We start from the raw sequence: 23,678 nt of genomic DNA, 5'->3' as shown, positions 1-23,678 counted from the left end.
GATATTTAAGTGTTTGTAAAAAGAGAGAATGGCTAGAAAGGACAACTTTGTCATATTCTTTGTTTTTCTTTCGCAACATGGTTTAAATGTGAATAGAATAATGTAAATTGTAAGTTGCATGTTTTGTGTAGCCATCTTTTTTGGCTCTGAAAGAACATTATTGGACTGTAATGTGTGAGGGTCGTCAGCTGTGGTAAGCCACAGTCATTTTTGTTTGAACTGCCAAGAGGTGTTTCATGTGTGTGGCATTTTACTTTGTTGGTGCAGTTACTGGGATTTAGCTATAAAGCTAAAATATAAAATCTGAGTTTATATGCACTCTAGACTTAAAGTGTCACTGACGGTGGTGCTGGATTACCTGTGATTGGTTTTCACATTTTTGAGCATCCTTTTGTTGACATCTGCATTACAAAACTGCTCAATTTACCACACACTGGAAAAGAAAATCAATACCTTTGCATTGTCTTTGACTAACTCTAAGTTTGATGTCGACCAAGTTTTCAAAACATGGAAAAAAAACCCACAAAGACAACACTTCTCCACCAAGTCAATTTTGGGAAGTCCGATAATACTTTAAAACTGCCTTATGTTCAAATGTATGTATTGACAAGGCAGCTGAAAGCAAATATGTCTCAAGGTCAACAGAAGACACACACAACACAACAATTAAACATTTGTGCAAAACTATTTTATTTACAAAACAAAATGGCACAAAGTGACAGCAGGGCAGCCATATACATGCACAGCTCAGACGATGTTGTGTTAGCTTTAACACACTGCAGGTAAACTTCATCCAGTCAGGAAGGAACCTGAAAAAGCACTTTACAGGGCCAAGCACATTTTCAAGATGAAACGACTTCAACTTATGCATATTGAAGATTTTTCCAAATCTGAACACAATTTAGGCTCCCAGTACATTTTTACCATAAATGCAGTCAACTCACGCAGCATACAGGACACAAAGACTGGTCCCAACGGACAGGAAGTTAGCTTTCACATCCCATATACTCCTCTAACCCTCTCCGAGCACTGATGATTCATTCATGACAAATGGGAACTAGAACCTTTGGCCTGAGGAGAGTGACTGTGTCATCATCTGACGATGAAATGCGTCAGGTGCCACAAATGCAGAGAGCAAACTGTCAACATTGCAGGTCAGACTGACGCAGCACCACCCCCTCCTCTGTCACCATTGAAAGCAGATAATTTCCTAGTTTCAATGTGTCTTGAATGCACCATCTACCTGACTTGCAGCACCTGTGTGCTGCAGCATGTGTGGAAATGTCTGTGCTCAACGCACAGATAGAGGTGGAACTCAGAGGGAGCCTTCTGCCACACATGCACTTTCATGACACCCTGGTCTTCACTGTGCAGTCTTTAAGCACAATTTCCCCCATTGATTCATGAAGTGTTAACAAAAGTGAGCTTTGCCTTGAGATTACTATATTCGGTCAATCACTCAAGCATATTGACAGCATAATTTAGAATAAGGATATACAGAGAATGATACAAATCTGATGTACAACCCTGACTCTGAAAAAGTTGGGACGCTGTGTAAAATGTAAATATAACAGAACATAAACAAACTGTGTTTACTGACAACGGTTTTATCAAGTGTTCCTGAGCTCATGTAGTGATAGCCTTCATACAATCATGTGTTCACAAAGTGGTGAACCTCGCACCATCCTTGCTTGTGAACAACTGAGCCTTTCCAGGATGCCTTTCATACCCAATCATGATACTATCACCTGTTACCAATCAACCTCTTTACCTGTACAATGATCCAAACAGGTGTTTTTGGAGCGTTCCACAACTTTCCCAGTCTTCTTTAAAATGTGCTGCTGCATAAAATTCAGAATAAGCAGATATTTCCAAAAATCAATTTAGCTGATAAGGGAAAACATTAAATATATTGTCTTTGTACTGTTTTCAGTTGAGTCAAAAACGATTAGTAATATCCTATCAAATTCTGTTCCATTAATGTTTCACGCAATGTCCCAACTTTTTTGGAATCGGGGTTGTAAAACGCTCTAAAAGGCTGATGTCTGCCCCTGTGCCAAACAAAAAGAAATATATATACGTATGTACACACTTCCAAACTGATGGATTGATGACCATACTAAAGCCCTCCAACCATACAACACACAGCTTATGCTGCTCGTCCCTCTCTTCAGCCAGTACACACTGTGGTATCAGTCGTCCATCAGTCGAGCAGTCCGCTCATCACACACACTTTTGGATGTCTTTCAACGTATCTTACACGGAAGTAAAGAGAAAATAAAAAAGGACATGGAAATGTGAGAGGACAAAGACAGAAGGGCAGTCAGTTAGAGGGAGTGATGAGGGACAAAATCAAAGACAGGAGGTAGTAAAGACAGGGCAAGATGGGATGGAAACCAAAATAAAACAGGATTTTAAGGTATCAGCTAGCCAGTTTGCTGGGTGCTAGGTGTGGGTTCCTCATGGGTGGGGTCCAGGCTGGTGGGGAGGGGACAGGTGGTACTGTGAGGGGTAGGGGACATAATGTCACAGCTCTGAGACTTGAGCAGAGAGGGTTAGGGCTGAGAGGTGCTGTAGGGACTGTCGAGGCTGTGTGTGTGCATCAGCCTGCCAGTTTACTGGCCACCAGAGAGGGTTTCCTCTGGGGCAGGTCCTGGGGGGTGGGGATGTGGTCCCCTGTGATCTCGGTCTTCTCTGGTGCAGCTGTCGGCAACTGCTTGTTCTTTATCTTCGCTTTAGCCATGTTGTAGTCGCCAGAGTCAAAGTACTTTTGCTGTTGAGAGATATTAGATTCAAATTTTTTAGGTGTGAATTATGAAAAATGAACACGTGAATAATGCAAGCTCCCACTATAGTGAACATACATTTTCATAAACATTTCCATTACATTGCAAGGAGAAATTGACTGTATCCTAAATATATAACACATACAGCTTTGTTGACATTGATAGAGTCACAACAGCTTAAAGACTTGCGTATCTTATTTTAACCAGATGGCAAAGAAAGCAAAGGACCTAATGACCAAATATTTGGTTTTGTATGTTTGTTTTACCTGATAAATGACTTAAGTAATATTGTGTGAAATCTAGAAATCAATTAATCAACATCAATCATTTTAGGACTCTTACAGGGAAAAATAAGAAAAATTCTGTTTTCAGCTTAGTCAGTTTTTGTTTTTTGTTTTTGTTCCAATTAGTTTATTTGTGGATTATTAAATTGATTATTTGGTATAACAAAATGTCAAAAATAATATTGGTAAGTACAAACTATAAGTTATTACTGTAACCTAAAGTGAGCTGAGCAAGTGTTAGCTGGTATTTTCTACCTGATAAATGAACTGTCATTTATTATGACTCTAATTTTCTGTCTATGTAGTAACCACTGAAGCACATTGTTGCACACAACATTAGTTATCTTTATCTGTGTAGTATTGGGCTAGCACCAATGTCTAGTCTCAGTTTGATGTGAATTCATGTGAGTGCGTTGTGATCTGAGGCTGAAATGCATGGCACTCCACAAATATAATGGAAAAATGTCAGCACTGCAGTTCAGACTGAAGAAACAACACCATCATCGACTCTTTCACCCTTTAAAACAGAACATTTCCTTGTATGCTGCACCTGAGCTTTTAAGCATGCAGCAGCGTGTGTAAATGTCTGTGACCACTGATGAATTAAAAACAAACACAGTGAGGTTCCCCTTTGGGTGTCCTGCATCGCACATTATCTTTAATATGACTCTCTGGCCTTCACTTTCACAATGGTACAATATATGGAGATAATGTAATTATACACGCAGTTCCCAATTTATGTGAAGTACACCAACAGTCTGAAAAAACATCCCTGCTATTAATCCTACCTTATAAAGATAATAATGTTCAGGTTTTGTTTGATTCAACATCACAGTCATTTAGGGGGCTGCAGTTTGTGGTGTGGTTGATTTGAATTGTGTCATACCAAGTATAAACCCATCAGGACATCGCTCATTGGCTTTATGAACTCCCCTTTTGAAGACTCGAAGTTGGCATTATGACAATCACCATCTTGGTTGTTTGGAACCAGAAGTGACCATATTTGGATCAGAGGGTGGAGCTGGAGAGCACACACTTTGCTACACCTCTGTCCTGATTGGATCTGACTGAGAACCCAAGCACACATCATGGTCGTGACTGGTCAATTACAAGGTAGCCAGAGCCTAAACCATGCCCTGCTTTATTGTTTATTTTCCTCTAAATGAACATCATCCTTTTTTGAAGACGTTAAACTCGTGAATTAAACTCATTAGGAAACTGTTTACTGACGTAATAAATCAAGTCCAGAGAAGCTTCGTACAATCACACTTTTTGCAACGTGTTGCACGGAAAGGTGTTTCTAAAATTTAGTCTGCTCTTGTAGATCAACAAACAAAAAACGCCAGTGGGTTCAGAGATCATCCTTAAGTGAACTCTGAATGTTTTGCAGACAAACATAAGAGATAACTCACCCCCTTCTGCAGGCGTTTGCGAAGCAGATCAGAGCCCCCGGGTTTGTTTCCTAAATTTGGATATCTGGCCTTCAGTTTGGCCTCCTCTGCCTTCTCAGGACTGATCACCTTGTCCTGAATCTCCTGAAAACAAGCCAAAGCATGAGGCATCGAGATGTGGGGGAGACATTTTGCTCAAAAACCACGTAGTTACTGCATAACAAGAGGTTCACAGGTCACTGCAGGCTCCCACTGAAACCTCTGAATCATCATCACTGGATTATCTGTTGGCACTGCAGTATAGAGATAACCTAACTGTCCACATCAGATCTTTGCAAACGTCAACAAAACCTAGTTAACATGTCAGACAGAGTAACTACCTATCTCTAACACAGCCGGTTAAAACAATACTAGCATAGCACAGAAGCATGCACTCACCTGCCTAGGGACAGTGCTAAAGTAACAGGTTCAAATTACCGCTACTGCATTGTGTTGGACTCTGCTGTGCACACCAACGTCAAGCTAAAAGGAAATATTGTGTGGTGGTTACTCGACAGCCCCCTCTCTAAGCAGACGCTGGAGAGCTAACGTTACCCCCACGATTGGTTGAGTGGGAAGGTCTTTGGGATTAGAGCTTAATTGATGCAAAAATACCGCCAGTTTGTTGTTTGTTGCAGCTAGGTAGCAGCTAGCAACAGGCTAAACTGCGGCATCTTAAGTGAAAATTTAGATAACGTTACTGTAACTAAGGTTCAAGTCCGTGTACGGCTATGTTGGGCTGAGCTAAACTGACGTTAGCAGCTGAGCTAGCTGTTAGCGATTTGCCAGTGCGTGTAAATGTCATGACAGTTAGCTTGGTGAATGGCGAGCTGCTAACATTAGCTAGCCATAACGTTACCTCTGACATTCACATCAACCACCCGATACATTCGCTCTACTAGCGAACGAAACGGCAGGCCAGCTACCCGGTAACACAATGGCGCTACAAGGCTTGACATACAACATTAAGTATTCAAACCAGGGCGTCGTAGCTGGCTTTGGTTGATATGTCAACAATAACGAGCGCGGGGCGAGGAAGCTAAGCTATTTAACGTAGCGTTAGCTACAACAGTGCCATTACTGCTGCTAAACTGCTAATCCGCCCGCACGGTTACCTTCTCGTCCACTGATGTCTCCTCGGCCGTCTGTGTTTCTTCGTTATCACCCGACATTTCTGTATTATCGTGATCTCAGACAAGAGATAGCTCACGAGTTTGACAAGTGATCCACAAATCCCCTGCTCTGACTTTCCGTACCCATACGAGTCCTACTGAGCGCGCAATCCCGCACAAGAAATACGACGTCACATGCGGAGACACCATGCGCGCTCACGTTTTGGCACCCCTGCCGTGCACCCGCATTTAGTGCTGGGATCGGATTTACATTGCGTAACAAACCGATCAGCTGTTAGACCCATGTGTTGCGCCACAAATCCAGATTTCAGTCAAGTAATCCTCAGATCTGGAGGATGATGAATGCTGCACTGATTAACACAGCGCAGCTCGTGCTATGTTTTCCCATACCAATAGTCTGTTTTGTGTCAGAGACGGAAATCGACTATGCGGCAGCTCTTCTTACATTATGCTAAATTACAAGTGAATTGAGCAGCGGAGCCTGACTTTGTGCCAAAAAAGAAAGAAAATGATGCATGCAAGTGTGGTGAGGCTGTGCAGATGAATTTGAGAGTCCAGTGGCTGCCATATTATATGACCACCACCGATTATCAGCACCCACCTGCCATTAAGAGTGTGAAGTGGTGGAGAACTGCTGACTTCATGTTGCACCATGTGCCTGTTGTGATACACAGAAACTGCTGCTTATACCTCTGGATATTAATAAATTACTTACGGGGATGCAATTTTGTCTAACAAGAGATTTTCTCACGTTAGGAAATGCTTAGTAGGAATACTCACATGATGTATTCATCAGGTAGTTGTGTCCTGTACATAGTTCCAAAAACCAGCAGCTTTGCAACAGCTCTGTTGTTATTTTCATGTCTTGCAGCTGAAGACTAACTTTAAATCCTTTGACTTCACCAGGAACCTTTGATGTAATTATCTGCTGGTCATATTTGTTAATCCTTGTTAAGTTAAAAAAAAAAGCATTATACTTTTATTCAAGTAGAGCCAGATTATAAGAACACTTATTTTGTCTGCTAATAGTTTTTCCAAAGACATGTGCATGATCCACCTCCTGTTGAAACTGAAAAACATCATCTGTGCAGTCATGTTTTCTTGTAATGATTAAATTATGCACCTGCTATGCTGTTGTGATGTACTTTGAGGAGCACATTGTGCTACATGTGTCTAAAAAACAACAGTGTACTAAAGACAGGGCTGAATGTCAGACATGCATCTAAAATGCTGTATTCAGTGTGGTTTTGTGCCAGAATCATTGACTATCGGTGCAATGTTTGCACTTTCCTCCTTTTCTGATCTTTAAGTCAGTGGACATATTTTACTATTTGAAGAGAGGTGTCACATTTGGGTATTTCATCTCTGAATAGCAGCAGAAACCTCCCGTGTTGTGTTCCTTTCATCTCACCACTGTGTGTGACGGTCCCCAGGTGAAGCGGTAGAACAGGAAACACAGTGGGAAACGTAATAAGACAAAGAGACAGAGCAGCTTTCAAGATTGCTTTATAAGATATATATATATTTTTTCAGATTTGAATATTCATGTCAAAAATACATACTATGATATACAGTTTGCACTACATCATCTTAGCATGACAGACGTCACAAGTAGTAACTGAAATATTAATTTAAATATTAAATAAACTGATGGTTAAGTAAACTGAAAGTGAATGTGTAAACACTAAACTAAGGTTACTCTTCCTATTGCAACACTTCCAATAAAGTGGTTCTGTAACAGTACAAAAGTATTAGAATATTACTATTTTCTGTTTCATTTCCAGTTACAATGAGAAAAAAATTCCACAGTGCACTTCTGATGTTCTGCTGTGATGCTTTCAGTTGAATGTAGCCTGATTGCTTGTTCGACTTCAGTGGTCCATGGTATGGCGTTTTTTTGTTTCTTTTTGGATGATGGGATGGTGCTCCACCACAGTCTGCCAACCTCTTCCTCTTCCATATGCACTCCCTCTGCTTCAAGCTCAGGAATCACAGGGTCACTTTCAGTTCAATCGATCATATCTTTAAGGATTTGAAACTAAATGTTTTTCCACTAAAAGGGCCTTGTATTGCATTTAAAAAGAAACAAAATGAAACTGAACATTTATTCTTTATGTCAAGTAGAAATCCAATTTTTTCCCCAACATTTTGATTTGAGTAAACAGAGTAAAGAAGCCTAAACTCTGCTGAAATAATTCAAGTGTCTAACTGCTTCTGTAGACAATCGCTGGTCTCCCCTCTCCAAACACTGGAGGGGATACACACAACAGCAGGAAAAAGAATTACCTGGTAAGGCCTTCTGAAGCAGGAGGACAAGATCTGAAACATACTCTATAACCATTTTCTTTGACACACTCTCACTGATCATCACGTCATGCACTTAACAGAGAACAAGGTTTCATTTCTGACGAGTCTCCCAGCCTCTTAGCTCACCCTTTTGTCTGTTTTGGGTGACAGAGGGGGTACTGAAGGGGAAACTTAAGATTTTGGGCACAGGCCAGGTGAGTCTTGTTGACTGTCATCCTTAAATCGCTTCTCTTTCAAAGCCTTCTCAACTAGCCATGGGCTGAGTAAGAGTCTATCGCTGGCATTGAGATGTGACTGAAAATTCGGTAGTGGAGGCGGGAGGGAATCGGGCCTCAGCAGCGGGGAGAGAATGGTGGGTCAATGGGGGACTCTGTGAAGGACTGGAGCTCATAGGCAGCACCACTGTCCACCTCCATGGACTTCCTGGAAAACAGCAGGCGGATGTCCCTGTGGAGGTAGATCTTCCCAGACTTAGAACTCTGGAACCTGGTTGGCATTGGGGCAGAGAGAGAGAGACGGAAGACAGGGAGGATGAATAAGGGAGGAGAAACGTCACGGCTACTGAAAATATTCCAGTTTTAATGTGCACTAGACACGAAAGGTCAGCCAGCTCACCTCAGATGAACGAGGTAGCGCAAGGTGCGTCCGTGGCCGAGGGGCTTCCTGCTGGTCTGATTGTTTGTGTCACGGCGGACGGGAACAGAGAAGGTCCTCTGGCGTAGGAAGGTCTGGTGTCCAGCTGGCATGGCTCGTAGGTCGTACATCACAACAAACATCTTCACCACCGTCTTGTTGGGGTTAAATAAGGTCTGAGGGGTAAAACCAGAGAGCATAGGAGGATTAAGGTCTCTAAGTCCTTGTGACCTGAGCTCATTGATAAATACAGACATGACAGGATCTTACCTGCCGTGAAAGACACATAAAATGAACATCACATGGTACATGTCACCCTAGTTATGCAAATGAAGTACATACAGAAACTGTATTTTAAATGCAGATGTATAAGCACCATAAATGAATAAAAACATGCCGTTACAGCTGCATGTTATATGGTGAACTTTTGTCTATGACCACTAGGGGTCTCCCTTTCCCTTTGCTACTTTGTGTAATTTGCTCTTTATTCTCAGCCATGTGTACGCCCTTCTGCAGATATCTTACAGAAGGAAATATTTTAAGAACATTTCTACACACACACACACACACACACACACAAAAAAAAACAATCCCAAAAAGTTCCCTCACCACTTGAATGGTTCCTGATGGAGGTACACGGTAGCCCCTTTTCCCCAGGGACTCCAGGTTTATCACACCCTTTGACAAAACACAACCACAGTATCATAAACAAGGCTAATACACACACACACACACACACACACACACACACACACACACACACACACACACACACACACACACACGTGCGCACACACACACCTGCGGCGCGCGCGCACACACACACACACACACACACACACACACACACACACACACAGGAGCTCTCACACACACGTAACGAAAACTGCAGATACAGCTTTCAGTTCAAGGCTGAATTATTGATTGACTAACTGGGGGAAAAGTAATCTCACCATATATGGTGAGGGAGCGTTGTCATCGGAGACACTGTAGAATGACACATCCACAGGTAAGGTCAGGTGACTGGGGCAGAAGGACCCACTGGCCCCAACCTCTGCTGTGAAACCCTCCACTAACCCTAAAGGCTCCAAGCGGTAGTTCAGCACACACTCCTGGAGAAACACATGGCAATTTTTAACCTGTCAGCAAGTATTAGGTAACATTTTGAATAAGGAAAACACAACGTTAGCCATCAAAATGTACAAGCTGTTATATGATGTCTAGTCCAAATTTTGCACTTAAAAGCACTCGAATCGATTCCCTTTGTGAGCATTTTGTTTCATTTGAATTATTTATGGAGGAAAACTGGCATGAGTAAAAGCACACTATTCTAACAAATGCTGGATGACAAAGACACAATTCTGAGTGTGTTTGTGTGTTGTACCTCAAAGTTTCCCAGCAGACTGAGACTGGCAGGTGGAGCGCTGGCACTGAACAGCTGCTGTGACTCATCTGTGTACCCCTCTCTCTTTGGACACACCCTGAAGGGTTAAAACATACACACACACACACACACATACTTGAGCAACTTGTTTTCTATGCATTAGGTGTGAAAGAACATCAAAGATGTTCACCTGACAAGCATTCCTGGTATGTCTGAATAGGCCTGCTGAGGTAATATAGAGCCTGAATCTTATTTATGTGTAAACAAAAGCAATATGAGGCACCTCGAAATATTTGTTACCTGACATTTCATTTACTGGAGCAGAAAAATGTCATTTGGGTCCATTGGTCGCACGTAAGAAAGTGGTCGCAATTAAGAAACTCAAATATGGTGGCATGACAATGGCTTTTTACCAGCCACAGCCAAAATGAACTTTCCACCCTGAAGGCCAAACTCTTGAAACATCTGCTTTATCAAACGCAGCACTGAGCTACCACCCACATCTACTGTGTGTAGGCAGTGCCACGGAGCTCTGTGTATATAAAGCCAGTTCAGTTCTGTCTGCCATTTTGAGCAGAATGTGTGTGATTCTAGATGTAGTCACAGTACAGCAGAGCTTCAGCAGGTGGCAGCGTGAGAGGAACAGTCAGCAGAACAGGGCTGACCTAACCTTACCACCGACAACAACGCTCTTATTGTCTGATCTCACAACACACAGACAATACTTCTACAACCCACTGCTGATCCAAGGCTATGTCAGCGTGTTACAGTTTAAACATGGCAGCTGCAGCAAGTCTCCTCTCTAATATAGATCCTTTATACAAAGGCCCTTTGGCTTTGGATAGCTCAAATAATCGTGGTGGTTAACTAAAACAAAACAAAACAATAACTAATAGCTCCACTTTGCATACAATAACACAATATCAAATGCTAAATATCAAAACCAGACTTTGCCTTGCTGGCACTTGCACATGAGCTGAAATGTTGCAAAACGAGAAAAACAAGCAAGTTTGATGATGCAAAGCATGAGTAACTTGATCCAGATGGTACTATAATAACCAGATGATGTGGGAGGCAACTGTAAAACAAAATATTCTTTGTCCTTTAAGTGTTATTAAGCCTGCAGTAAACCTGTGAAAGCATCCTGACCCGATGCTCGTGGGCAAACTGAGTTGGAGTCTGGTTAACTACAGTAATAACGATCCCAGGTGGGAAAATGTGTACCTTTTCCCAGAGGCCCAAGGCAAACCCTTACAGCCAACCAGAGAGGTGTCCAGGTCAAAGTAGCCTGTTTGATTTTTCCTCTGAGGAACCTGAGGCAGACACAAAGGACATGATTAACACCGAGCAACCGTTCTCTCTCTATAAATGAAATTTTTAAGTCACAAGAATTCATTTTTAAAACATGAGCTGTGTAAATATAATAAACATTCATGTATGACAATATTCTGTGCAAAGGGCATCATCATGTGTATATGAAAATATGTGGCTTGTGTGTTGGTGAGACTGTGTGTGTGTGTCTGTGTGTACACAAGTGTTTATACATGTGAGACCTTCAGAAGACAGGAAACTGTGATGATCAAGCAGTGAGGTAATCTGGCACACTCAGTGAAACAACTTATGAGGCACACATGAGTCACGTGCCTTGTCTGTGTGTGTCTGTGTGTGTGTCTGTGTGTGTGCATTAAGCTTGGCTAACAAACTCAGTATCCCAGCAGCAATAAAAACACCTGCCAGAAATGTCAAAGTCTCTTTATGGGAAACATTCACAGAGCCACTTCTTACACTGGTGAAAGTACTGTGAGTAATGCTACAGATGGCTTGGAATAAAGCGTAGTGAGTGTGTTGGTATGACAAACACAACTGCACGGACACTGACGATGACTGAGTCAGTGAAGTGTTTGAGCGTGAGTGTGAGCCTGTATGCGCAAGTGTTAACAAATGCACTAAGTAGAAAGTGACGATGATCCTGAGTTTGGTGTGTAGATGAGTGTGCGTTTCTTACAGGGCTGGAGAGCAGAGGCAGGCCAGTACAAGGGTGGAAGGCCTTGGTTGCTGTGGCGTCTAATGAGTGGCGATTCTGTTTCTTCCAGCTGTTGCAGGGACGCAGAGGGGAGGGGCTGTGGGCTCGCTGGAGCACAGAGATGGGGACAGATTAAGACAGCTTGCAAGTACACTGAAATCACCTGCATTTATCAAATCACGTCCTCATAAATCATGTCATCCTGATTATCACGCCAGTCCCACCTGCTACCAACAAAACACTCATTTAAACTGAGTGTGAGATGGTAAATTTCAGAAATGTGATGGCTGTTGTTACTGATTACTGAATTTAAATGTCAGTGCTTTAATAAGTAACTTAGGCTTCTTGACTTTTATGTGTTGAGTAATCTGACAGATAATTGTTTAGCTCTACAGTTAGCTTATTTTAGCGCAAAGTCTGGAAGAAGACACCGCTCCCCTTTCCTGTTAATTAGTGAGCTTTAGTGGCTGGGACAGGTAGGAGGATTTCGTTACTTTTGGACAGAGCCAGGCTACCTGTTTCCCCTTGTTTCCAGTGTTTGTGCTAAGATATGCTAACTGGCTGCTGGCTGTAGACCATATATCATATCCATCCAGCTCTCAGCAAGAAAGCAAATAAGCTTATCATTATTGTCATTTCCAAAATGCTTAACAATCCCTCTTCGGTGTAAGACAAAATGAGGAGTCCCTTACCAGCACAGTAGAAGGGGGACTCATGTCTGGACTGCTGGAACACGCAGACTCTGAGGGCGCCTGGTTCTCATCCTGCGGGGACGAGGCCTGGGCTGTCGCACAGTTCTGCATCTGCATCTGGGACTGGTACTGAGGCTGAGGCTTGCTGTGGTTGTGGCTTACGTTACAGTTCATGGCAGGGCTGGCATCACTGCAAGTCCAACTAAAGATCTGGGCACTCCTGGGGCTGTTCTCAAGGACAGGGGAGGCAGAGGGGGTTTCATGGCTGCTGGGTGTCCTGACTCTGAGCTTTTCCTGTGGGGGAGTTTGTAAACGCTGGCCAGCCTGGGTGTGGAACTGGCCTTTGAATGAGGGTTCTTCAAGTGTAAAGTGAGCACCATTTTGGGCCAGGGGAGAATGGCGTTCGGTCCCCGGGTCGACTCGGGGCTTGTCTGTGCAAATGGACGCGTGAGTGGCGGCGGTGTGCGTGCTGCCTCTGTGAGGTTCGTGGCTGGGTATGTGGCCGTTGGCGTAGCCGTTGGTGGCAGTGTGTGAGGAGGCTTGTGGGACGTGTGTGGTGTGTGAGTATGTGCGGACCGTGTGTGTGACTGTTGTTGTGTGTGTGTGGTGCAGAGGGCTGCCGCTCCTGCTGTGCCTGGGGGACAGAGAAGGGACAGACAGTCTCTCTTGGATGAGTCTAGTAATGTCTTGCACTGCCTGGGCGATCAGGGAGCTGTCTCTCCCCCTTTCCTTGTCTTTCTCCTCTCTCTCTCTCTGCCTCTCCCCGTTCCTCTCCTCCTCTCCGTCTCTTGTCTCAGTCATTTTCAGCTTCCTGCAGGCTGCAGGTTTAGGGGAGGAGCTCTCCCGTTTGCTAAAAGGAGCGTCAGTCACAGGTGTGCTGAAGGGGCTCGGCCACACACGTCCAACAGACTCATAGGTTGGTACCTCGGGCTCTTTGGTCTTACTGGCAGTTATGTCGTCATGGTTACTGCCCCACATGGTTTTGGGAGGGTTTTCAGGAGCAAAGAGGCCAGGAGGGAGCGGCGGTGCTGTGGGGTCGCAGAAGTTGAGCCTCTGTGCAATGCGGGCGATAACTTCCTGTCTCTCCTGCAGCAGTGAGCCAATCAGGGGGTTTGTCTCGTTCGCAGGCCTCGGGGAGGGGCATCGGGGTGGCTCTGCCAACGAGAAATTCTTAAAAGCTCTCAGTGGCTCGGGGATGGGCCCCTTTGACCTGTCACTGCTGTTGGTGCCAGACCCGTAGTCCTCTACTTGTGTGGGGTCAGATGAACCATTGAGAGCAGAGTATAGCCACTTTCCTGCTTTACTTGCAGGAAGCGGAGATGGGGAGTGGGAGCGCGAGGGCGTCGGCGAGTGAGAGGACCTATGGAAAAGTGGCGAGCCCTGGCGTTGGGGGATGTTGACCTGCGGAAGCTCTCCGTTCTGATACGTGTGGTCCTCCCCAGGCTCCTGGCTCTTCTTGCTGAAGGGAGGTGCCACAGCAGTGTGGGGAAGGCTGTTAATGGGGATGTTGTTGATGGGAAGATTAGGAATGGGTAATCCATTGAGGAGAAGGCCAGACATGGAGTTGGAGCTCTTGCTGTACATGTTCGAGTTTTGTAGGAGGCTGTCTTTGCTGGGGTCCTGACTCTTTTTGAGGGTGGGCAGGCCACCATGGCTGTTGAGGTTCGGGTTGAGGTTGGGGGTCTTGCTGTATAAGGGAGGCAGGCCGGTATGGATGCTGCAGGCCAGGGTGGGGTAGGTGGGTTGGCGAGGGAGCGACTGGACACGAACCTGCAGTGCAACACTCTGAGACACATTGGGGACAGGGAAAATGTGCTCTGAAGGCGGCTGGGAGAACTGCCACACCAACTCCTCATCAGCAGCACTGATCCTGTTTGACAGGGAGAGATGCAGTGAACACACCATTGTTAACTCTTCCATCTTAAAATATCCAGGAATTGTCAGAGCCTCCAGAGATTCAGTTTTACTTCCTCCAATTCAATTTTCAAAACAGCAGAGTACATAAGATTTACACCTATATATAATGACACAACTTCATATCAACTTTCCTGTAGCTTTAATAATCTGGTCGTACAGCCTCAGTGAAAAGCCTTCAGCCCACCAGTGTCAAGTCTTCAGTGACTGATATGTCTAACCTGTACAGGATGTTTCTGGGGACGATGCCATGGGAGGCGCTGAGCCAGGCGCTGAGCTGGGAGAAGAAGACGTAAGAGCGAACAGCCAACAGCAGAGTCTTCTCCTCAATGAAGCGATCGCCGCTTCTATTAAAAACACAGTCAAAAAGAGGCGGAAATGTGCCAGCGTGTCAGGTTAATCAGAAAACAGTTCAAGGATATGTGTGTGTGTGTGTGTGTGTGTGTGTGTGTGTGTGTGTGTGTGTGTGTGTGTGTGTTTTTGAAACACAGTGTTCCCTGTTACTGCAAATGCTAGTAGGAAAGTGGGACAATTTGTCAGACTAATTAACCCTCTGTGTGCCAAGCCAATTATCTGGGTTTTATTAATATTTTATTTCGTATTATACTTTAATAGCTTTTTAATCTTCACTTTTGCATGGATCTGGATCTGGATCTGGTTCCATGGCAGTCATGAATCTCTTTTATGTAATTTGACACATTTACCAGCCCATACATTATAGAAACATGTGCATTTTTGTCTTAGAACGCATTAAACACATGAAAAGCTCACAAGCATTTCGTTCAATTTATTTCACTGTCTATTTTACTGAAGGATTTTCAAAGAATTTTAAGGTATTTTTAACTATTTTTATTTCTTTTGTTGCACTTTTTTCAAAGTAAGCAGTGAATGTGAATGTATTAGTTGTGGAAACCAAGGACAGCAATGGCTGACAGGAGGAGCAGCAACCTTGGAAATACAGCATACTGCATTTCTCTGAAGTGCAGATATCATCTCGTTTGTGTGAATATCGCTGTACAACATTTCGTATGAACACTGAAAAATGTGCACTCTTTGAGCACAACACATGTTTAAAGACTAAGATCATGTGTGTATGTGCGTGTGTGTGTGTCCGTGTGTGTGCCTTACTGTCTTGGAACTGGCTGCAGGGTCCATCTCTCCAGCAGCAGAGCGTCTTGTTTGATGACCGGGTCGCTGATGGGGTCACTTGGGGGGCACTCATCACCATAGCAACAGTCAGGCAGGAGCATGACCTCAATCATGATGGGGATGCTGTTCCTCCAAAGCAGGATCACCTCCGAACGAGTTCGCCTCGCCTGCCGACACTGGACACACATGCCCACAAACAAAGGTGGAGGGTTAGTGCTCATTAGTGAATGTCAACACCAGGGCCTTAAAATCTAGGGGCAAAGCAGATGGGACCCTGAAAAGAGCCTCCCTTCAAGCTGAATTTCTCAGTGATTTTATTGAGGTCACATATTAACTAGAATTACTGCCTCATGGTTGAAGTCCTCAGCCAGTCAAGTTGGGGTTTACATCCATGTCTGTCCAGATTCAATAAAATATGTAGTGAAGACTTTGAAGGAATTGTATAAAAGCTATGAAGTGTATTTTCTGTATGCTTGTATGATTCCAGGAAAATAACTTCCAGTGAGAAACATGTTGTCTTCACTTAGAGACTATTTTTCCAGAGGAGTACAGAGGACTGATAGAGAGCTTCATCACATGGTACGACAACGATCACCTGATGCTCAATATCAGACATGCTGCAAAGAAGCTACAAATTGTTAAAACGTGGATGCACATCTTCAACTTGACACCACAGAAGATCTATACAATCATCAGAGCTTCAAGGTGGACGCCCAAGATTAGAGTCACCAATTCAGTATCTGACCAAATGTGAAATGTGGTCACTATCTATGGTCACTAGAGTTTTTGTAGACTATATGATATGACAGTGAAGTTCACATTTGACCTTTCGGATATAAAATGTCATCACATCATCATTTTACCCTGTGAGGCATTTGTGTGAAGTTTTGTCATAATAAGTGTATTGAATTATGGTCAAAAGTGTGTTTTGTGTGGTCACAGTGACCTTTGATCTTTGACCACCAAAATTCAATGAGGCCATGCTTGAGTTCAAGTGCACATTTGTGTGTTCATGAGCATGGGACAGATGTACAGTTGTTGCTGGTAGTGAGGCATAAAAATCTTTCTAACTTGGAAGTTTACTGTATATGTGTGATTCTGTATAGCTGTGGGCGCTGAGTTCCAGCTGTGTGGGTGAAATTACAGGAAATACACAATTATTGTTAATATCACTGTATGATATAGTATGTACCATATGCTGTGTGTGCACATGTGCTACCTGAGGCAGTTTGTCGCTGCATTCATGCTTGTGAAGAGGCGGCATTGCCGACTGGGCCGGTGGACAGTGCAGCCCCTCGGTTCTGCCTTTCACAGAATATTCTGGTGTCCTTCCCTCAGTGATGAGCAAGGTCAAGAACACCAGGAACTCCTCCGCATCATACTCGAAAAACTCCTCCGTTGCATCTGGATATGGTAGAGAAACAGAGGGTCAGCATATCTGTGCACACACTTCACATCCAAACAGGAAACAAAGAACAAATTGGAGCAAAGCAGCAGGTAAACTACTCATTTGCCTATTGTGTGGCAGATACTGTGGGCAGTAAACACAATCAGAAAGCCACCTGCATTGACAAAATATGCATGTGAATGCCTGAAAGTCTTTTTAGTCTTGTTTAGGTTTTTACTTAAGTGGATATGGCTATTTAACTTAGTTTGGAAAGACCTATTTAGAGAAGGGGTGGAGGTAGGCAGGGGATGACACAACCTTTCCAGTTTGGCTGCATTAAAGGAATATATTTAGACCTTCCATGTCAGCTGAGCTAAGGGGTGAAGCCACACACACCGTCTGCTCTCTTTCATGCAGCACACACATACACACACACAAACACACAAACATAGGCAGGGCTGACAGTGACGTCATTCACACTCATTGACATAGCATCTGCAAACAAAAACTCAACCAGAACAACAAAGAAAAGAAAAAATATTTATTATGCACATCCCACTGCTCTACCAGTTTTACCAGGGTGGGGTTAGGTGGAGCTGGTGGGGTGAAAAGTATCTGGCAGGACAAAGGGCTGAATAAACCTTTCACCATTCAGGGACAGGCTATTCCCCTCAGTCAACTGCAAGACTACTCTGTAGAAGCAGAAAGACCACTGACAAGGAACACTCTGCTGGATGTCACATTCAAATTATAGCTCATGCTGAGCCACTCTGTTGTGGACTATTATTCACAACAATCAAATTTAGATTTTAGAATGGACAACATGGGGCCTGATTTGTATGAGGACACTAAATTCAAACCAGTTTGTCTCCTGCCTCAATAAAATTAACAAAATCCGGCTCTGTTTGTGTTGTAATTGAAGCTTAGATCTAAAGTCAGAGTATTTTTAGCAGGATGTTGAAGAGCCTGTCTTAGCTCTCTATCTCCTGCACTCCTCGAGAGAAAACTCCCAGAATCCCACAGGAGGTCAGCTGATACACAACAGCTCTGAGAATCACAGCTTTCTTTCTTTACAGCACACAAGCAAAAACACTGACGCACAGAAGCCGCCTGCCCTACAATCTCCAGCCCTCCTCCTGCCTTCATTTACATTGGAGCCAAGCAAATATTAGGTCACATTTATGTAGTGGATATTTTGTATGTTTTAGTCATTTTGACGATGTCAAGCTCTCATAAGGCTACGAGTACAAACACACACAGATATACATACAGCCTGTCCTCCTCCCACCAGAGCCAGGCTGGCTAGAACAGAGTCCCTCTCAGCTGGCTCTGCAGAAGTGTGAGCTACGAGCTGCTGCTGCTGTGTGTGTGTGTGTGTGTGTGTGTGTGTGTGTGTGTGTACGTATTGCAGTCAGCCAGTCAGTCACGCACATTCCTCTCAGGGAACTCCTCCTACATGCCTTTAAGCTGCTGCTGCACGTGGAGAGAGGCGCAGTCCAACACAAAACATGAGGAGGGAGGGAGGGGGAGAGGGAGGGAGGGGGTCTGTTAGCCAGCTGTAGGCTGAATAAACGCAGGGTGAAAGAGATGGAGAGGGAGGCTATATTCAGGGACAATCTCCTTTTCTTTATGGGCTGCAATCGGAAAGGCGTGAACAAAGGGAGCAAGACACAGACCAGAGGGAGAAATATATGACAAAGTCGAGATTCAAGGACACAGATGCTGCCACCTTTACACGAGGGTTGGCTTGGATGTACTGGATATACAGTAGGAGGCTACGGTTAAGATAAACAGAAGGTTCCTGTTCCTGGTCCTATTGGGGGATTTGGGCTAAAGGTGATGCTCCATGAGAGAGGCGAAGAACAAAACAGAAAGAAAGCATGGATGGATGAGGGGAGGGAGGTGAAAGAGTGATTAAGGGAGCAGTGAAAAACAGCCTCTGGGATGTGGTGTGCTACAACCCCCACCAAACACACACACACACACACACACACACACACACATACACACACACACACACACCCACCCACACCCACACAAGCGTATACACATAGCGCCCCAATCGTGTGTGCATAGTGGGTGTCAGATGGCTGCTTTCTAGGAAAGGCAAACCAAGGAACACATGCACATACTCCAAAAGCACATATAACAAAAACACACACCAAGACCAACAGACACAGTCTACACAAAAACACTATCACCAAACACACGAACCCACTGAAAACATACAAACATATATGTAGGTTTGTATGCTTTCAGTGGGTTCATACATACACACACACACACACACACACACACACACACACACACACACACACAGCCACACATGCACACATGTTCAGTGCAGGACAAAGGACTAGTGATGGAGGCTTTGGTTAAGGGGCCCAGCCTGCACACGCATAGATGAGAGCTGTCATTCTTTAGGGCGCTGTGCCTGAATAGAACATTCCTATGAAGACTACATACATACACACACACACACACACACACACACACACACACACACACACACAGACACACACACACACACAGACACACAGACACACAGACAGACACACAGCTGGGAGGTGATCAGGAAGCAGGACAACATAAAACAGGCAGAGAAGTAGGAAATCTTTCCATAGACGTGAACAGAAAGAGCTGGCTTCAACATACAGAAGCACATTTACAGAACAGGCCGACGTTAGTCCTTTCCCAACAACTTCAAATGATCACAACACAAAAGTCTGATTATAATATCTGAGAGTCAAACAGAAGAGGTGTTATTTCAGCTTGATGCACGACGATGAAATCTTTAGGGGTAAATCACCACCACCTTGGCGTTTTTAATCCTGTCTTTGGAACAAATGGTTAAAATCATTGGGGAATTTATGTAACAATCCACGTTGTGTACAAATCATTAAACCTTACAAGCGGGGCTCACTGTTCAATCCTGCCTTTGCTTCCCCTCCTCCTTCTCCTCTCTTTCCCACTGGACCGTGACCAATTCATTCCTGGCTCTCCATCTCTTTAAAATCTGTCTCTCATCAATTTATATTTGTATTTTTTGAATTATGAATGAAAGATGTCTCCACTCCCTTTCTTCTCTTTGCTTTTGAGTATTCTGTGTCTGTACTGTATGTACATGATGTCATTTCCACCGGCCCCCTTGCATTCAGTTAGAGAAGTTTCATAGCAGCTACTAGCGCTGCTTGAGAAATGCAAACAGAAAAACATTTCAATCAGGAAAAGATAATCAGGTTTAGGCCCACTGTTTAAATAAGAGGCTTTGCTGATACATCCTGGCCTTTATGGACCCAAAACCAAATACCTAACACACAACAGAACACTGATCTCTCTTTTTTCCATGTGCGTGTGACCTCTCCTCCAGCTCCCGATAATGTGTGATGTGAATTATGTAACAGGTCGGATTTAGATTCAGGCGTCTTATTATTAGACCTGTGACCGCCTGCCACCAAGTGCAGCTGGAGCCCCGCCTACGGATTGGCAGGTTTGGCCTGTAACACACGCACATTCTCAGGCACACACCTCTCAGCTGGCTCGGTGTCCTCGGGCCAACAGATCAGTATAGTGTCATGTGGGATGGAAAAAGGCCTCCAGGACAAGAGTGGAGCGGTCAGCCTTGATAGTCAACATTGTGTTCAGAGTAAACACACAGAGGAACACGCTGACACTCACTTTGGTGTGATTCATCACTACCTAAGGCCTGTCAGAAAGGCAAACCAACAAGTCAAACATGTCAGCGCCTAGTCAAAATGGTTACGGCGCTTGTGATTAGAATACATGTTGCTGGAATGCATTTAAGATAAGCAGACCCATTAGAACGTGAAGCAGGAAGAAGCAGCTTTTACTTCCTTCTGTAGCTCTGCTCTCTACATGCACACACACTCACACACACTTAAAGCTCATTTCAATGCCGTGTAAGTACCCGTATGGCAAAAACCACTCCCATCCTCCTCTGCTCAGCCAGTGCGGTTCTCTGCATTTACCATTTGTTTATGGCCACGTTGCATTTAAATGAAACGGAGAGCACTGCTCGAGTCTTGCTCGCCTTTCCTCATTAGTGATGCCTCTGTGTCGGGAGGACTGCAGACAAAAGAGTGACAGATCAAAGTCTCAGCGGGAACACAACAGTGATGAGGTCACCTATAGCTGAGCTACTGGTTATCAAAGACAATATGAGATAATATACTGCAGGGCAGCAACCAGGGAGAGACGAGACATACTTCAGAAGGAGAGAGACAGAAGGTCTACACAGATATTGGAAGAGACAGGCGAGTAGTCTGAAGGGCAGATAGGAAACATGCACAGTTAGTTCAAACGGCAGACAGGAAGTCACATTAACGTTGCTTCCAGTTTGCTGCCCGTCAAGTGGATGTAAACGTTTGAAACCTTTGTGGAAAACAAAAAAAAGCAAATTGGGTGGCATTTGCATCTGCTGAGCTGATCTAAAAACTAGACTTTCTGAATGTCAAAACACATCCACAAGAAATAGAGTGTTAAAATAAAACCATAAGGCCATGCACGACTGTGTGGGAAACAAATATAGTACAGATCATATTTTAGAATGGCTAAAGCCTCCTTTTGAACTCTTGTACTACAGCATCACAACCTGCTTCAGAATCAGTCTAACAAGACAGACAGAGAGACAGAAAGACAAGGACAAATAACTTTTATTGAATCCAAGTCGAATATTAAAATTAGCTTAAATGTGTGATAAAAATAAAGTATTAAAAGCGTGGCTGGAATAGTGCACTTGCAACCAGTTTTTTCCAGTTCAAATGTCGAGACTGTGGAAGTAAATAAATAACTGTCCACTGCTACTGTTAAAGCTCTCGAGCAAGATATTAAAGGCTCTAACTGCTCCAGTGGGGCTGAGGCAATTTTCTCAAGATGAATAAATAATAAAACTAAGAGAACCTAGGTCTGTATAACTGGACCAGTTTCTTGAAAAACAACGCAGCAGAGACACCAGAGGATTTCTAAGGCTCCCGAGACTTAAAATGCTCTTTTAAAGATGTATTTAAATTGTATTTCAGGACCTGCAGACTTTGATAACCAGGCTGCCAGATGGCTGTGTGTCACAGGCATTTCCAACCACATTCAGTGCAGCAGCGGCAGCAGTCTGCTGAGCTCGCTGAGGTGTGTCGGCTTAACACATAATGATATCTAGCTCCTTCTGAATGAACCAAACAGTGAAGGTTCAACCCTCCAGACTGCAAGTTCCTCTTTCTGATCAGGTACAGCACCGGGTGTCCTGGATAGGAAAGATTTTTCTTCTGCAGCCCCGCCTCTGGTCCCCACTCTGTAAGAGTGCTACATGTGAAGGCAAGTGAATGCCCAGGTGCATGTGTGGTACATGGGGCTGCATGATGTTGGAACTGCCACTTTAATTCATGTCTCTATGCAAAATCCTTTAATGATTCTGTGATACTATATGTGCATTAGCGGAAATTTCAGCATCATCAAATTAAGCCCTTTAATACTTCTCCACATTGCTCAACAAACAACAAGACTGTGTCACATCTCTTGAAGTGTGCAAAGGTAGACGAAGCAGAAACAGAAACAAATCTAAATTTAACAGCAGTTCTGCTGTGCTCATACAGAAAGAAGGGACATGTTCTGTTGTGTGGGACTTCAAAAGCACTTCGGTAACATAGCAGTGCACCATGATACTTGTCTGATTCTCCAGAGCTCATGAAGACGACAGAGGCGATATATGTATTTTAAAACAGACAAAGACACAATCACACTCAATTAAGAGTGAGAATCAGATTCTTGTTTTGTCAAGAATTGTGCAGCCCCAACACACACACACACACACACACACACACACACACACACACACACACACACACACACACACACACAGCTGCACTTCTATAATGAATATACAGAGGCAGAATGTGAGATTACACTGACAGTTCTTCCATGCTAAATCTCCTTACCGCAGCCCCCGGTGAGATAAATATAGACACAACTTGGTAGCTCTCATTTTCTGTTTATCTCTCTCTGTCTGTCTGATTTCAAAGTGTAGGTTCCTACAATCAACTATTTGGTGACTTTGTGGTGGTGTCTGCCAGCAGCACACATGTTAAAATGTAATGTGGCGAAGTCATACACTGTGGAGCGATAAAAATAATTGTGAGGCAGTGAGAAAAGTTCCAACAGGAACAAGTTACTTGCTTTAACGCTGACACATACACCATAGTGTGCTCTGCTTTCTACGTACTATAGCTACTAGGCTAAGCAAACCCTTTAATGTGCATGCACCATCCTCTTCTGAAGGGATAGCACAGACAACACAAAGATGATCTCAAAATGCCAGAAAAAGGCGCTGCCCTGCCACTGGGAGAGGTTTTTGACGGCTGCCTGATGTCCACTATGTGGCTATCCCAAGATGACGAGAGCACATAGCCAGTTTCAAAGTATTCAAATGCACTGGTAGCAAAGCAGGTGGCAGATTTGAAGTGTCAGCAACTCTGGCAACTGCATTTCACCACCCTGGGAATTGTTTGCAATGCCGTCTTTTCTGTCCCATGGCCAGTTCTGCAGT

General features: G+C 44.0%; 2 protein-coding genes across 2 annotated transcripts in view; both read right to left on the bottom strand.

Annotated features, from left to right (window-relative positions):
• Positions 1-666: 666 nt before the first annotated feature.
• arpp19a (cAMP-regulated phosphoprotein 19a) lies at positions 667-5,856 on the bottom strand. The gene is made up of 3 exons (XM_076755692.1): positions 5,616-5,856; positions 4,483-4,605; positions 667-2,773 (listed from the first exon to the last, which is right to left on the bottom strand). Exons 1-3 carry the CDS (start codon positions 5,670-5,672, stop codon positions 2,603-2,605), a joined length of 351 nt encoding a protein of 116 aa, XP_076611807.1. The 5' UTR covers positions 5,673-5,856; the 3' UTR covers positions 667-2,602.
• A 1,266-nt stretch (positions 5,857-7,122) lies between these two features.
• The window catches only part of atosa (atos homolog A), a 29,767-nt gene continuing 13,211 nt past the window's right edge, over positions 7,123-23,678 (bottom strand). The window contains exons 2-12 of the mRNA XM_076755564.1: positions 16,955-17,139; positions 15,715-15,911; positions 14,808-14,933; positions 12,673-14,542; positions 11,963-12,088; positions 11,182-11,270; positions 9,958-10,054; positions 9,527-9,685; positions 9,183-9,251; positions 8,556-8,749; positions 7,123-8,426 (exon numbers count right to left, since the gene is read on the bottom strand). Coding sequence (XP_076611679.1) covers positions 8,273-8,426; positions 8,556-8,749; positions 9,183-9,251; positions 9,527-9,685; positions 9,958-10,054; positions 11,182-11,270; positions 11,963-12,088; positions 12,673-14,542; positions 14,808-14,933; positions 15,715-15,911; positions 16,955-17,139 — 3,266 coding nt within the window. The 3' untranslated portion in view covers positions 7,123-8,272. The remainder of the gene's footprint in view (positions 8,427-8,555; positions 8,750-9,182; positions 9,252-9,526; positions 9,686-9,957; positions 10,055-11,181; positions 11,271-11,962; positions 12,089-12,672; positions 14,543-14,807; positions 14,934-15,714; positions 15,912-16,954; positions 17,140-23,678) is intronic.

Source organism: Chaetodon auriga, chromosome 1, assembly GCF_051107435.1.
Source record: "Chaetodon auriga isolate fChaAug3 chromosome 1, fChaAug3.hap1, whole genome shotgun sequence".
Taxonomy (NCBI): Eukaryota; Metazoa; Chordata; class Actinopteri; order Chaetodontiformes; family Chaetodontidae; genus Chaetodon; species Chaetodon auriga.
Note: the sequence above shows the minus strand (reverse complement) of the source record. Positions and strands in the feature narration are given on the sequence as shown.